The 14,970-nt window shown below is 45.6% G+C and overlaps 2 protein-coding genes across 2 annotated transcripts in view; both read left to right on the top strand.

Moving 5' to 3' along the window:
• LOC107300387 (complement C5) overlaps positions 1-4,506 on the top strand; it is an 8,043-nt gene extending 3,537 nt beyond the window's left edge. Inside the window, exons 4-8 of the mRNA XM_015829722.1 lie at positions 963-1,049; positions 1,515-1,604; positions 2,454-2,537; positions 3,627-3,765; positions 4,151-4,506. Of these exons, the coding sequence (XP_015685208.1) occupies positions 963-1,049; positions 1,515-1,604; positions 2,454-2,537; positions 3,627-3,765; positions 4,151-4,283 (533 nt within the window). The 3' untranslated portion in view covers positions 4,284-4,506. The remainder of the gene's footprint in view (positions 1-962; positions 1,050-1,514; positions 1,605-2,453; positions 2,538-3,626; positions 3,766-4,150) is intronic.
• A 4,587-nt stretch (positions 4,507-9,093) lies between these two features.
• Positions 9,094-14,098, top strand: LOC114923686 (TNF receptor-associated factor 1-like; the record flags this gene model as incomplete). The annotated part of the gene is made up of 5 exons (XM_029286994.1): positions 9,094-9,308; positions 11,676-11,760; positions 12,438-12,536; positions 13,471-13,536; positions 13,688-14,098. Coding segments are annotated over exons 1-5 (876 nt in total), but the record flags the coding sequence as incomplete, so codon positions are not given.
• Between the last annotated feature and the right edge of the window lie 872 nt (positions 14,099-14,970).

The following is a 14,970-nucleotide window of genomic DNA, read 5'->3' as shown; positions in this document are numbered from 1 at the left end:
ATTTTAGTATTGATTATTCTACTGAATGGAATGCTGGCTCCTGTTTGGCATTCCGCTTTTTCAAAAATCTACCTTATTTCAAGAGAATTTAGCCCTTTCCTTTCCTTTCCTCGTCTTTCCTTTCCTTTCCCTTCCTTTCCTTTCCTTTCTTTTCTTTTCCTTTCCTTTCCTTTCCTTTCCTTTCCTTTCCTTTCCTTTCCTTTCTTTTCTTTTCCTTTCCTTTCCTTTCCTTTCCTTTCCTTTCCTTTCCCTTCCCTTCCTTTCCTTTCTTTTCTTTTCTTTTCCTTTCCTTTCTTTTCCTTTCCTTTCCTTTCCTTTCCCTTCCTTTCCTTTCCTTTCCCTTCCTTTCCCTTCCTTTCCTTTCCTTTCCTTTCTTTTCCTTTCCTTTCCTTTCTTTTCTTTTCTTTTCCTTTCCTTTCCTTTCCCTTCCTTCCCTTCCTTCCCTTCCCTTCCCTTCACACCTTCCTTCCTTCCCGTATGTACCGTACTGTATGTACCATACCGGACGTACCGTACTGGACGTACAATACCATACGTATCGGACAGTACGTACAGCACCGGACGTACAGGACCACACGTGCAGCACCGTACGTGCAGGACTGTACGTACAGCACCAGACATACAGCACCGGACGTACAGCACCATACAGTGCAGTACAATATAATAATAAAATAATAATAAATAAATAAATAAATAAATAAATAAATAAATAAATAAAATAATCCTTCCTTCCTTCTCTCTCCCTCCCCTTTCCTTCCCTTCCCTTCCTTTCCCTGCTCATCCCTTCCTTCCTTTCCTTTCCTTTCCTTCCTTCCCTCCCTCCTTCCCTCCTTCCTCCCCTTTCCTTTCCTTTCATTTCCTTTCCCTCTCTTCCCCCTTCCCCTTCCCTAACTTAAATACACGATCAATCTCTCTCGGTTTCAAGAAAATGATTTTTCTTTTGTTTTGTTTTGTTTCTACAGAAAAACGGTGCACCATTTTTTATAACGCTTACGGAGAAGAATCTCTTGTTAAATTATGTGAAGGCAGCGAATGCAAATGTATGGAAGGTAAGCAGTCAAAAAGTAACTTGAATTAAATGACCGGGGGGGTGGGGGGGAAATGGTTAAAAATTGCTTCAATTTATTTATTATTATTTTGTTTAACAAAAGAACTTTCTTTAGGTCACCATGGTTGATATGAGCAAGCAATGTGTCAGAGGATCATATAACATGATTCACTGGGAAGGGAATTTGTATTTTTCCCACCTACTTCCTAGTCTCAGTAGAGAGAGAGCGGGGGGGGGAAGAATTGCAGGTAAATTTAAAGCATCATCCCCCAAACATCTCTAAACTGTGCATCCAAGGAAAGAAAATTCTGCATCTGCTTGTTTATACTAGAATTTAAGAGAGAGGAAAAAAACAGGAGTTTAAGTTTGAAGGGGAGGCAAGTGTTCCAATCAGATGCATCCCACAGGATCTCTTCTGTTTCCATTTTCTTGCTTAAAAAGATTCTTCTGTTTCCTCAAAATATAGCGGAATGTGGACATATGCAGCCCCGGATGGACACCTCCATAACTTTGGATACCCGGAAAGAGGCCGCTTGCCAGCAGAACATTGCCTATGGTAAGGGTCCCAGGCTTACAAGAAAACAGTCCCATAAACAGGGCACCAGGAATGGGATGCCCAAACCCTTCCTGGCGATAACGTAGATTTCCTTGCTGGCTACAAGGCACAAGGGTGGGCCTGGAGGCTCCGTTTTAAAGCACATTTTTCCAACTTTAGCGCAGGTTCTATATCATTCTAGGCAATACACTGTGGGAAGGAAGGTCGATCCCTTATGGGATGTTAAGAGGTGGGGGGGGGGCTGTCAGTTTAGCTAGCACTTCAGATGCACACAGGCAGGGGCAGATCCTGAAGGCTGCCTGATTGTGGGATATCATTCTGTTGAAATTTCTGGATTATATATATATATATATATATATAATCTTTATTATCTGTGAAGGAATGTGTAGCTAAAGAAGGACTGTGTGTGTATGTGTGTCTGTCTGTCTCTGTGTGTGTGTGTCTGTCTGCCTGTTTGTGTGTGTCTGTGTCTGTCTGTTTGTCTCTCTCTCTGTGTGTCTGCCTGTTTCTCTCTCTCTCTGTCTGCCTGTCTCTCTCTCTCTCTCTCTCTCTCTCTGCCTGTTTCTCTCTCTCTCTCTCTCTCTCTCTGCCTTTCTCTCTCTCTCTCTGTCTGCCTGTTTCTCTCTCTCTTTGTGTGTGTCTGTCTGCCTGTTTGTCTCTCTTTCTCTCTCTGTCTGTCTGTCTGTCTGCCTGTTTTCTCTCTGTCTGTCTGTCTGTCTGTCTGTCTCTCTCTCTCTCTCTCTCTCTCTGCATGCATGCGTGTGTATTTTGTGTGTATGTGTGTAAAATGTCAGCAATGATGATGGTATTTATTTAACAAATGGTTCTTTCTGCTTTCTACCCCTTCAGTTTACAAAGTGGTTATCAAATCATCCAAGGAAGAGGGGAGCTTTGTTAAATACAACGCAGTCCTCCTGGAACCCTATAAACTAGGTGAGAACGCCGGGCTAGACTGATTGGAAAGGGCTCCGTTGATTTATTACATTTTTATGATGTCCACCGGTCCTTTTGAGATGACTCTGGGTGGCTTCAACGTTTCTTTATTTAAAACGATTGCTGCTATTTAAGCAATCATATTTTTTTTGCTTCCTGCTACTGTGGCTTGCCCATTGGATGATGGCTCTGCGATTTCGGGTCCTCAAATCAACGTGCCGATTGCAACGCCATGGTCCTTCAGCGTCTCCACTTCCCTGTATGTTAGAGTTTGATTCGCCTATCAAGATACGGCTCTAAAAATGTGGTGTCAAGAAAACACAGAAAGGCACGTTAGCAATGAAAAAAAAACCCACATAAAAGATGGATACTTAAGGGGGAAATGCTAGCTGAGGTTTCAGTATTAATCACAACTGCATTCAGCACACATACACTTTGCAACGATTAGCATGTTAGATTTCTGAAATGGGCCTTTTCCTGATTAAAAAAAAAATTATCTTAAAAAGTACTTGAGGGCAGGACAAGAAGCAACGGATGCAAACTAATCAAGGAGAGAAGCAACCTAGAACTAAGGAGAAACTTCCTGACAGTAAGAACAATTAATCAGTGGAACAACCTGCCTCCAGAAGTTGTGGATGCTCCAACGCTGGAAGTTTTTAAGAAGAGACTGGACATTCACCTGTCTGAAATGGTATAGGATTTCCTGCCTGGGCAGGGGGTTGGACTAGAAGACCTCCAAGGTCCCTTCCAACTCTGTTATTCTATTCTATTCTATTCTATTCTATTCTATTCTATTCTATTCTATTCTATTCTATTCTATTCTATTTTATTCTATTCTATTCTATTCTATTCTATTCTATTCTATTCTACGCTATTCTGTTCTACTCTACTCTACTCTACTCTACTCTACTCTACTCTACTCTATTCTATTCTATTCTATTCTATTCTATTCTATTCTATTCTATTCTATACTATTGTATTCTATTCTATTCTATTCTATTACATTCTAGGCTCTTCTATTAGATTTAAACACAGTGGGAGAATGTTTGACTCGTAGGTTCCCTTCAGTTTGTTTCAACTCTTCCGCAGGGGTGACTTTTGCCGAGAAGAACACAGAAATCATCTTTATTAAAAAGAGCTCCTGTACGGACATCCAGCTGAATCCAACGCAGAATTACTTGATCATGGGAAAAGAGGCATTGAAGACAGGACAGGACGCCAATGCCAGGTAAGCAAACCATCTTTCTGTTGGAGGGGCGATCCGTCACCCAAAACCTTTTTTTGAGAAAGAGGGCATGCTCTAGGACACTCTTCTTTAACCTTGGGTAGGACTTCAACTCCCAGAATCCCCCAGCCAGTTGGGGAATTCTGGGAGTTGAAGTCCAGCCCATTTTCAAAGTTGCCCAAGTTGAGAAACACCACTCAGGGACGTTAACACCAGGACCCTGAAGCGAGTTTAACTACAACGTTGTTAGCTGACACTTTTTTTTACAGCAGCTCCGCTGTTGTGATTGTGCAGTAAAAAAAAAACACCCATCAGCCACCTGGGTTTCCTCCATCCATGTGAACATCTGCTGGTTTTCCTTTAAAAATATCCTTTTTCTTCTCCGTAGATACCAGTATCCTTTGGACGATTCGACGTGGATTGAGTGGTGGCCGTCCTCAAATGCCGACTGTGGGTTTTGCCAGGCATTTACAGATTCATTGGAGGAATTTGCAGAGGATCTCTTTCTCATCGGTTGTTAAAAACTCCTCAGAAGACCTGCAACAGGTCTCCGGCTTCCTGTAACTAGCATTTTTGACAATTTCTTATGGACTTGCATACTCCTAAGCAAGTAGGGATATGATCATGCTTTAGATCAGGGCTCTCCAAACCTGGCAACTTTAAGATGTGTGGACTTCAGCTCCTAGAATTCCTCATCCATCATAGGTGACTTTGGGACCAATCACCAGGAGATGGTGAGTTCTAGTCCCACATTAGGTATGAAAGCCTAATGACTTTGGGCCAATCACCGGGAGACGGAGAGTTCTAGTCTCACCTTAGGCGTGAAAGCCCATTGGGTGACTTTGGGCCAATCACTGGGAGAACTGAGAGTTCTAGTCTCACCTTAGGTGTGAAAGCCCATTGGGTGACTTTGGGCCCATCACCAGGAGACGGTGAGTTCTAGTCTCACCTTAGCCGTGAAAGCCGGTTGGGTGACTTTGGCCTAGTTTTTTTTCCCTCTCACCCCAAGTTACCTCACTAGCTAATTTGCTAGCTTCCTCCAATCTTAAATATCACCCTCAAATGGCTACTCACTTCTTGTGTGGCTGACTGTTTAAACCTTCAAAAGCTTCTAGTCCTCATGACTCCTTTGAAATTGTAGGCGGTGCTTACCGGAATTTCCAAACCGAGCAGGAAAGACTCGGGAAGATTCCCAACAGCCAATTAAAAAAAAAAAGTTTTAGTACTTCCCTTTTTCCTGATTTAAAAAAAAAAGAAATCATCATAAATCTCTCTCCAAAAAAAAATAGGATAGACGTTCGTAATAAATCACTCAGCCTTCATATCTGATACGCACGTGTCAAATTTTATGTGCAATAAACCACCCCAGATTTGCATGTGTTAAAAACGGTCGGTAAAATAATGCGTTAAAAATGGTCGAACGCCCAAACCGCTGGACCCAGAAGTCATGGAAAGGTGTAAATCACAGGATAGCAAGATCATTTGTGCTTCAGGGGGGAAAAAAAAGGGAGGGAGAGAAAAATGTCAAATTTCAAGAACCCCTCCCGCTCTAGATATTTCCCTTCTGCAAATCCCCCCCTTTTTTCCTTTTCCTTGTTTAAGGAAAGAAGAAAAACTCCTCAAAACATGACAAACCTGTGCCAAAACTCACTGATTCGCAAAAGCCGGTGTGACAATCTACAATACCGAGTCTTTTTTTATATATAGGCAGTCCTCATCTTACGACAGTTCCTTTAGTGACCACTCAAAGTTACCCTGAACAAAGTGACTTACGACCGCTTTTCACCCTTAACGACCGTGGCAGCATCCCCAGGGCAACGCGATCACAATTCACATGCTTCTGACTCCTATTTACGACGGTCGCAGAGTGGGGTCACGTGATCCCCTTCAGCGAACTTCTGACAACAACCGTGGAGACTAATTTAACAACTGCAACTTAACAACAGTGGCAAGAAAAGTCGTAAGAACGGGGCAAAACTCAACAAACGTGAAATTTGCCGAGTTAAATTTGGGGCCTCCCTTGTGGGTTTGCAAGAACCCAAATACAATGATCTCCTAGAAAGGACTACTCAGCCTGTCCGCAGAGGTCAGCACCGCTGCACTCAGCGGGAGGCACTTTTGAGTGTTGACGTGTGGTCTCCAAACGCAACTCGAAACTGACAATAAGTTTTTCGGTACTTTCCGCAGCTGACTTGCTTCCTCTGGTAATTCCCCGCCAGCCCATCCTTTCACGAGCGCAGAGACTACTCGGCTAAAAACACTCCCAAACACAAGAGGATGTGGCTTGGCCAAGAACTAGAGGCTCGAAACTCCGGATTCCCCTAATTTTAAGCAGCCAATCCGCAGCCGAAAGATTTACAAAGCAACCTTGTGTAGGTGGAAAGCGGTACAGTTTGCAAAAAGTGTAGATGCTGGACTGCTGGCTGTCTTGCAAAAAAAAAAAAAAAAAGAGCTGCTTTTGTTTTAATTTTAACAAGCTGCAACGCACAAGCCCTCGCAAGCTGACATATGTGCTTTGCCGACTTGGTCTCTAGGATCATCGCTCCTGGATCCTGCATCTCTAAGAAAGAGGGATCTGTTTATTTTGCGGAGCATAAACCAGTCCTGCAGGATGCACAATGAAGGAAGATCATTCACTCCCTAAAGGGTCAAGGATACATTTTGACTTCAAGGGCGTGAAAACCTGTTCAGGTGGCTGTTTGCAGTAAAAGAATAAGGGCATTTATTTTCTTGCTAAGGTCTGGGAATCACAAAGGCAGCTGAAGGGCCCTTGCAGGAAACAGGAGACTGAGATTAGATGGTTTTCTTGCCTGACACATCACAATTCTTGTTGTGGCATAAGAGATGCCATCAAATATCCTTTTCCCCATCTAATGCCAACTTCAGGTTAGACTGTTATATCTGGGCTACCAATTGGGTTAGTTGTGGGATGGGAAACCGTGAGCAAGTGAGCCAGCTTAGAAGTTGGAAAATATTCTAGAAGAGCAAGTTTCGTATGATGAGTAAGAAAGTTGTGTAAATGCATTGCGCCCAGTTCGGGGTTTAGCTCTACTTAAAGGAAACGTTCACTTTGATACGAGGATGAAGTGGGTTATTGTAGCAGCACCTTGCTGAGGGACGTTCAAGTCATCAAACTGGCAATGTCGCCGGGAGGAGAAGAAGGACCAAGAGGATGAAGAGAAGATAAAGAAAGAGGAAGGAGAGGAGGAGAAGAGAAGGAGAAGGAAAGGAGGAGGAGAAGATAGAGAAGGACAAGATAGAGGAGAAGATAGACAGGAGGAGAAGGGAGAGAAGAAGAAGAAGAAGAAGAAGAAGAAGAAGAAGAAGAAGAAGAAGAAGAAGAAGAAGAAGAAGAAGAAGAAGAAGAAGAAGAAGAAGGAGGAGGAGGAGGAGGAGGAGGAGGAGGAGGAGGAGGAGGAGGAGGAAAGGTAGAGAAGGAGTAGATAGACAAGAGGAGAAAGAAGAGGAGAAGGAGGAGGAGGAGGAGGAGGAGGAGGAGGAGGAGGAGAAGAATAAGAATAAGAATTGGTCAATGAATAGTTCATAAAACCCACTGCATACATAAAACATATCGATTATCCATGCGTCATGGTTCTGACAGATAGAGACAGACTTTGAAAATGAGCATGGCTGAAAATGAGCATGGCTCAATTTCGGTTGACACCATGCAGGTCCTCCATCCTCTTACATCTTATATATATATATGAAAAAACTTTGGGGGCGTCTGCTCAACGTCCTAGAGAAAACAGCTCTGAGGAGCAGTTGCTCAGAAATCCTAGCGGCCAGTCCAGCCAAACAAAACATCTCAACTCCCATCTTTGAACAGCTTCGCTCGGATTATCTGCCAGCTGGCCTCAGAAAGCTGTTTTGGGCTAATGAAGTTGAAGGAGATGAGAGCAAACTTCACCCGATCCGGCTTTCATCATGATTAACCACTCTCACCACCTGAAACTCCATTGGTGGTGAGAAAATAGGTCAGCCTAAGAGCTACGGTAGAGATAACGGTAGGATTTGGAGACAGAAGTCTGGGGGCACAGCCTAGCAGGAGGAACAGAATAATAATAATAATAATAATAATAATAATAATAATAATAATAATAATAATAATAATAATAAGAAGAAGAAGAAGAAGAAGAAGAAGAAGAAGAATAGAACAGAACAGAACAGAACAGAACAGAATAGAATAGAATAGAATAGAATAACAGAGTTGGAAGAGACCTTGGAGGTCATCTAGTCCAACCCCCTGCTCAGGCAGGAAACCCTATCCCATTTCAGACAAACGGCTCTCCAGTCTCTTCTTAAAAACATCCAGTGTTGGAGCATTCACCGCTTCTGGAGGCAGGTGGTTCCACTGGTTAATTGTTCTAACCGTCAGGAAGGGAACCCTCCCTCCCCACGAAAGGTGGGGGGGAGAGGGAATTGCTTTTCACAGGGAGAGAAATCACGCACGCACATCGCTGGCCCCCAACTTCCTCCAGAAGACCCTTCCACCAATTTGAGTTGGTACGCCCACAACCCCAATCTTATTATTCATTTAGAGAGGGGGTCCTCCCCTTACGCTCACAGCTGAGCCCAAAGCGTCTGTTGCTAAGTGAGACAATGAAGTGAGTTGCCCCCCCCCAATTTTACGGCCTTCCTGGCCACAGGGGTGAAGTTGGGAAGTTAGTAACGTGGTGAACGTGGCTTCCCCCACCGACTTGGCTCGTCTGAAGGTTGCAAAAGGGGATCACGGCAACCGTCGCAAGTACATGCCAGTTGCCAAGCGTCTGGATTTTGATCACCTGACCTCTCCGGCCGTAAACACACACACAAAAAAACCAACGGTCATGAGTTGCTTTTGGTAACCACGAACGGCCACTCAGTAAAACAGTTGTAAGTGGAGGATGGCATGGAAAGGGGGCAAAAATCCCTCTGCGAAGGCTAAGACCCCCTCCACCCCCCAGCCTCCCTATCCAATGAGGAGGAATCTCCTCCGTCGCTTTCGCTGGACCTTGTGGCCCTGGATTCAGCCTCGCTGGTCTTTCCTGCCTTCTGCACTGCGTCGTCACTGTGTTTGTCAGGGGGGAATTCAAAGGGTGGCTGTGTAACTTCCTGTCACAGCTGCCTCAACCCTTTCAGCTGGGCTCCTCCGTTCAGCCCAGCCGAACAATCCTTGGAAGGAAGGACATCTTGCTAGCTTTAGCAGGCCAGAGAGACCCCCTTGGACCTTGGGGAGGGGTCTCTTCCTGAGCGTTGCCAGCCGGCAAGGCAGTGTGGTGGAGATCTGAAGTCCCTATTTCTCTCTCTCTCTCTCTTTCTCTCTCTCTCCTGGTTGCACAGGAACTGCTGCGGATGGCAGACAGACAGAGAAACAGCAGCAGCAGCAGCAACAGCTGTGCTGGTCCCCCAACAGCCTGCCCCCCTCTGGATGGAGCCAAACAGGGCTCCCCGTTTTGCATCCGCGCCCATGCCGGAGAGCCGAAAGACCTCTGCAGCCACAGTAGGATCCTCCTGCAAGGAGACCTGCAAAATCCCTATTACACAGCCTGCTTGACCTGGAGGACACGGTGAGTCTCTTTCGCAAGAGGGAGGACACGTGATGAAGTGGGAGGGGGGCTGGGGGGGGAAGGAGATGGCAGTCAGGAAAAAGAGGAGAGAGAACTAGACTTGGGGGGGTGGGGGTGGAGATATATAGCGGGAGAGGCACAAAGATAGAGCCAGGGCCAGAGAATGATGAATGAAGAAAGCCGGAGAGGCCGTTAGCTCACCTGTTTAGGATGCTCGCCCTGTTGAAGAGGTGGAGACAAGGTTTCGTCCATGGCTGACATCATCTTCCAGCTCACAATGAAGTCCTAATAGCTGTCCTGCCTTCTGCAAGAGCAACTGAATCTTAGAAACGTCCATTTCTCCCTGCCTCTATTTGGATGGAGAAGGACCACCTCCCCTTACTCTCTCCTAATCAAGGTGGACTAGGATGCTGGAGAAAAAGTAACAGAATAGCAGCACTGGAAGGTTTGGCATCAAAGCTCCTGGACTAACCAGGCTTCGGCTGGATCCGACATGTGTGCTCCACTCCAGGAGAATACCAGAATAACACAGTTGGAAGGGACCTTGGGAGGTCTTCTAGTCCAACCCCCCTGCACAAGCAGGAGACCCTATGCCATTGCAGACAAATGGCTGTCCAATCATTTCTCCACAACTTCTGAAGGCTCGTCGTTCTCACTGTCTGGAAATTCCTCCTTAGTTCCAGGTTGCTTCTCTCCTTGATGAGTTCCCATCCATGGTTTCTTGTCCTGCCTTTAAGTGCGTTGGAGAATAGCTTGACTCCCTCTTCTTTGGGGCAGCCCCTTAGATATTGGAACTCTGCTAACAGGTCACCCCTAGTCCTTCTTTTCAAGAAACTAGCCATACCCAATCCCTACAACCGTTCTTCCTAGGCTTTAGCTTCCAGCCCCCTGATCACCTTTGTTGCTCTTGAGCTGGGGTGAGCTGGGAAAAAATTGTAGGAGAGTCACCGCTATCCCAAAGCCCTCAAATTGGTCCTAACCCCTCATCCTGACTGGGCACACGGTAGCCAACAGAACCAAGAGGCAAGGGAGACTGATTCTCCTGTGATTGCCCAAGCAGTTTTCTAAAGGTTGGAGGGGGGAAAAAAATCAGAGATATTTGAGAAGGACCCCCCAGGTTGAAAACCCCAATGCGTGCATCAACTGCCACGTTCTGCTCTCCACGAAATATTTCCCTATTTCCCTCTTTGCTCCGTGCCAGGACTACGGGACCTATCGATTCGCCCATTTAATTTAGGGCCCCCAAATCCAGGAGAATCTCAGGATGATTTTTTTTGGGAAAGGCTATCTAGTGTTTTGGTTTGGTTGTCTGCACATGTCACGGAAATGCGTGCCCTGTTGCGCAATTCTCCCTGCTTCCTCTCTGCTTCCCTCTCGTAGCAACGCTATCAAGAGGATTAAGCTGGATAAGAGGAGGAGAAACGAAAACAAAACAAAGCAAAACAGACTTTCTTGTCTTTCCATCTCCTCTCCTCGTCCAAAAAACACCGCCTTCTGTTTTTTCCAGGTTTGTGGGAAGGCCATTTTAGCAAAAAAAATGATCCCTTATAAGATGTCTCAACTGCTCTGCTCAACTGCTCTGCTTTTGTTAAGCATTTCATGGAAATGCTTAACAAAAGAGGTGGCTTCCCATCTCTTCATTTTCTGGCTTTTCAAACGATAGGTGCGGATGTCCCCAATAACTCTTTAGGGTAACAGAATAACAGAGTCGGAAGGGACCTTGGAGGTCTTCTAGTCCAACCCCCTGCTCAAGCAGAAAACCCTATCCCATTTCGGACAAATGGCTGCCCAATCTCTCCTTAAAAACCTCCAGTGTTGGAGCACCCACAACTTCTGGAGGCAAGGTGTTCCACTGGTTAATTGTTCCCACTGTCAGGAAATTTCTCCTTAGTTCTAGGTTGCTTCTCTCCTGGATTAGTTTCCATCCGTTGCTTCTTTTCCTGCCTTCAGGGGCTTTGGAGAAGAGCTTGACCCCCCTCTTCTTTGTGGCAGCCCCTGAGATATTAGAACACTGCTATTATGGTCATCCCACCGACGAATTGTGTCCCAGCCTAGGAAAAAGATTCCAAGAAACATATGTACTATTAGAGAGTCAGTTTGGTCTACTGGTTAAGGTGCTGGACTAGAGGCTTGGAGATCATGAGTTCTAATCCTGCCTCGGGGATAAAAGCTGGGTGACTTTGGGCCGGTCCCTCTCAGCTCAAACCTCCTTAAAAAAAATGATTGCGGGGAAAACAGAAGGAGAGACCTTATTATTTGAATGCTTCTAACTAAAATAACCCTCAGCTAATTTGTCCTCGGAAAGATTCCAGCTAAAATCTCTTGGGGACCACTTTTTTTTTCTTTTTCTTTTCCTGTTTCTCTCAGAAATAATAGCAACCCCACTTGCCAGGATTGTAAAGAAGGAGATTCTGAAGTTGACGGGAAAGACAATTTACCGTCCGAAGAAAAGGTATTTTTTTTCTTGCCGTTGAACTTAGCAATGGACCGTTGTGTGTAAACGGGACAGCTGAGAGTTGACAAATTCTCACAAAAAGATGTGAAAATGGCTGCCCTCCAACTGGGTTAAGATGGTTCACAACACTATGCCAAGGCAAAGCAAAATGAGTTCCCAGTGATTCAACAATGTTGGGAGATTTCAAGTTTCCCAAGTGGAAACTTCTCTTATCAAATGCCGGCAATAAGAATTGGGTGATCCTAATTCGATGCAACCAATATGCTTTATATATGGCTTTAAAAACACCTTTAAGAGCTGATCTTTCACTCTGGATGGCCGAAACTGTCTGTTTTATTCCCCCCTCCCCACATCCAGTTCCTTTTTAAGAATTGCATTTTGCCACGCACTCATTTAAAAAACATTTGACAAAGCTTCTAGTGGAAAGGAAAATAATAATTCAGGAACAGGACGGATCAAGGAGATTTGAAAATGGTTCTGCTGCATCCAGCGAAAGCTGGGTCCATTTAATTTCAGTCCCCGTCTTGCAAACCATGGTTTAGGCCTGAAGGGGTGCGATTCCAACCCAGGTTCATAACTTCACAAGCTTTGCTTAATCCTGTTTCTAACTCAAGCTTAGAAATCGCGGCGTTGCAAAAGTTCGGCATTTGATGTGTGTCCTCGTTTGCTTCCAGGGTCCTTGCAAGGCCACCCTTAACAAGGAGATTCCGGAATTTGCCGTGCATTGTGGGATACCAGGATGCATCTGGAAGGGTCCAATGAGCAATTTGGAAGTAAGGGAGAAAGCATATCGGCTGGGGGACTGGCTAACTGTGTAGTGAGGAAGAACGGAAGAGATATGGGAGGTGATCCAGTTTGGATCATAGAGAATCTTAGTCTGATCTTGGGGGAAATTATTGCCATTAACTTCAGAGATGACTTTCAAATAGAGAGATGTTCTGACAGGGGTGTTGTCAGGCTCCCCAAAACCAAGAAAGACACATTGCAGTTCTTCTAAGCAAATTTCTTTATTGTTCCTCACTTATAGACATAAATCTTGCCAAGCTAAACTATTTGCACATAAAACGTGCCCTCTGGGAACCATTGAGGAGGGGCAGTCTTCATCCTCTTTCTCACACACAAACTGTCTAAATTGCATTGTCTCTTGCTCCTCTGGAATGCCCCCCTCCCTTCTGGGAATCTGGATAACATTCCATCACAGGTGTCCCTAGTTAAAAGAAAAGTCCGAATGGGGGCGACCGTCACGTCATCAAAGCCCTGCTTCTTTTTATGCACATGTGCGGGTTTCTTTTTACATATCTCCCTTCCCCTTCCTCGTAGATGCTCTTCAACTCCTATAAAAATCAAATTCCTTTTCTCCGTGGGTTTTCTCTTGCAAAACCTATCTTGCAGGATCATCGCCGCATGTGTGAATATGTCCTGGTCAACTACGGTCAGGCGGCGGTGTGCAGGGTGTCGATGGATCCAGATGCTGGCGATAATCCCGAAACATCCAGGAATGAACGCCAGGTCCTCCCATTACATTTATCTGACTTTCTGTATTTTAACCGTATAGGTTTACATCTGTGTTTTATAGCTTCCTATCTCCATGTCTGTATCTGTCTGTTCTCTGTTCTCTATCGTCCATCCTCCCATCCCCTTCTTTCTCTCTCCATCCATCCACCTACTTCTCTTTTCTTCCATTTTTGCCAATCTTTCCCCGAACAGAATCCTTCAGGACTTTGCCCCAGGGATGAAGGTTGCCGATTTTCCAGGATCGGATGTTTATTCAAGGTAGGGCTGGGAAGCCGTGAGCACCAGTATCTCTGCCAAGGTGTGGACACTCCGGCTGGCGCCCTTGAGGGATGCCAGGCTGAGAGTTGTCAAACGGGACCAAAGCACTGAGTCCTTCTCCTGTCATGGCTGTCCTGTTCCTTCCCAACAGGGCAACACAGGGGATCAAAACGTTCATGAGAAGAACGCGGCAGGAAGACACCTGATGCTGCTGCTCCAGTATGTCAACCACCTGAAGGGCAGTTCATCTCCAAGAGGGAGTCAGTCCAACTCACCTTTAATAGATGCCAAGCTTTTGGTGAAGGCTCCTCTCACCCTGATGATTCAGGATCCTGGGGGAGAAAGCTCTTTCTCCGCCTCGCCGGTGGAGGAGTGGGAGGTGAGCTGGTGCACCCTCTTGAGAAGAGTGAAGAGGGTCTCTTGGCTGGAGACCAAGCTGCAAGTCTTTGAGAACATCACATCGGTGCTGAGCAAGGAGATGGTTACATCCCGCCAGAAAATCCTGGCCTTCCGGGGACAGCGGGGCCTTGACCAAGATATGATCCGTGGCTTAGAGCTGAAGGTAAGTCTGCAAAAAGCCAGTGGGGAGGTGTAGGAGAAGGAGTAGCAGAACCTGGGGGTGAAGTCAAAAGAGGGTCCAGCCTAGAATCCCTACGTAGTCACAAATGAACCAAGTCTAACTCTCCTTGAATTCTGTTGACCCTAATTTAACTCCAAGGAGGTACTAACCATTAGTTGACCCAACTGACAAGGTTGGTGAGTTCATTAAGCCAAAGAAAGGATGTTACAGCTCAGCTGAATGGAGCAGCCCTACCCTACGTCTTCCACTTACTACCGCTTGTTTAACGATGCTTCAAAGTTACAACAGCCATGAGAAAGTTGACTTATGACTCATCCTGAAAGTTACTACCGTCGCACCTTCCTCGTGGTCACATGATCACAATGAGGGTGCTTGGCAACTGGCTGGCGTTGATGGGAATTGCAGTCACAATTGCGATCCCAATTTGCAACCTTCTGACACACAACGTCATCCGGGAGAAGCCGGATTTTGCTTAACAAGTTGTGATGATTCCTCTAATGAGCACAGTTAAAAACGATCGTAAAATTGGGGTCTGGTCCTGTAATGACCCATTTTGTGACCACATCCCCTTACAGTAGAACTTCCAGCTCAACTGGGGTCATAAGAGCTGAGGTGGCGCAGTGGTTAGAATACAGCACTGCAGGATGACTCTGCCCACTGCCGGCAGTTTGATCCTGACCGGCTCAAGGTTGACTCAGCCTTCCGTCCTTCCCAGGTCGGTAAAATGAGGACTCCAGATTGTTGGGGGCTCATAGGCTGACTCTGTAAACCGCTTAGAGAGGGCTGTAACAGCAGCGTGAAGCGGTATATAAGTCTAAGTGCTATTGCTATAAGTCAAGGTAAACCTTAAAAAA

The sequence above is a fragment of the Protobothrops mucrosquamatus genome, unplaced genomic scaffold (genome assembly GCF_001527695.2).
Source record: "Protobothrops mucrosquamatus isolate PMUCROS unplaced genomic scaffold, P.Mucros_1.0 scaffold6857, whole genome shotgun sequence".
In the NCBI taxonomy this organism is placed as follows: Eukaryota; Metazoa; Chordata; class Lepidosauria; order Squamata; family Viperidae; genus Protobothrops; species Protobothrops mucrosquamatus.
Note: the sequence above shows the minus strand (reverse complement) of the source record. Positions and strands in the feature narration are given on the sequence as shown.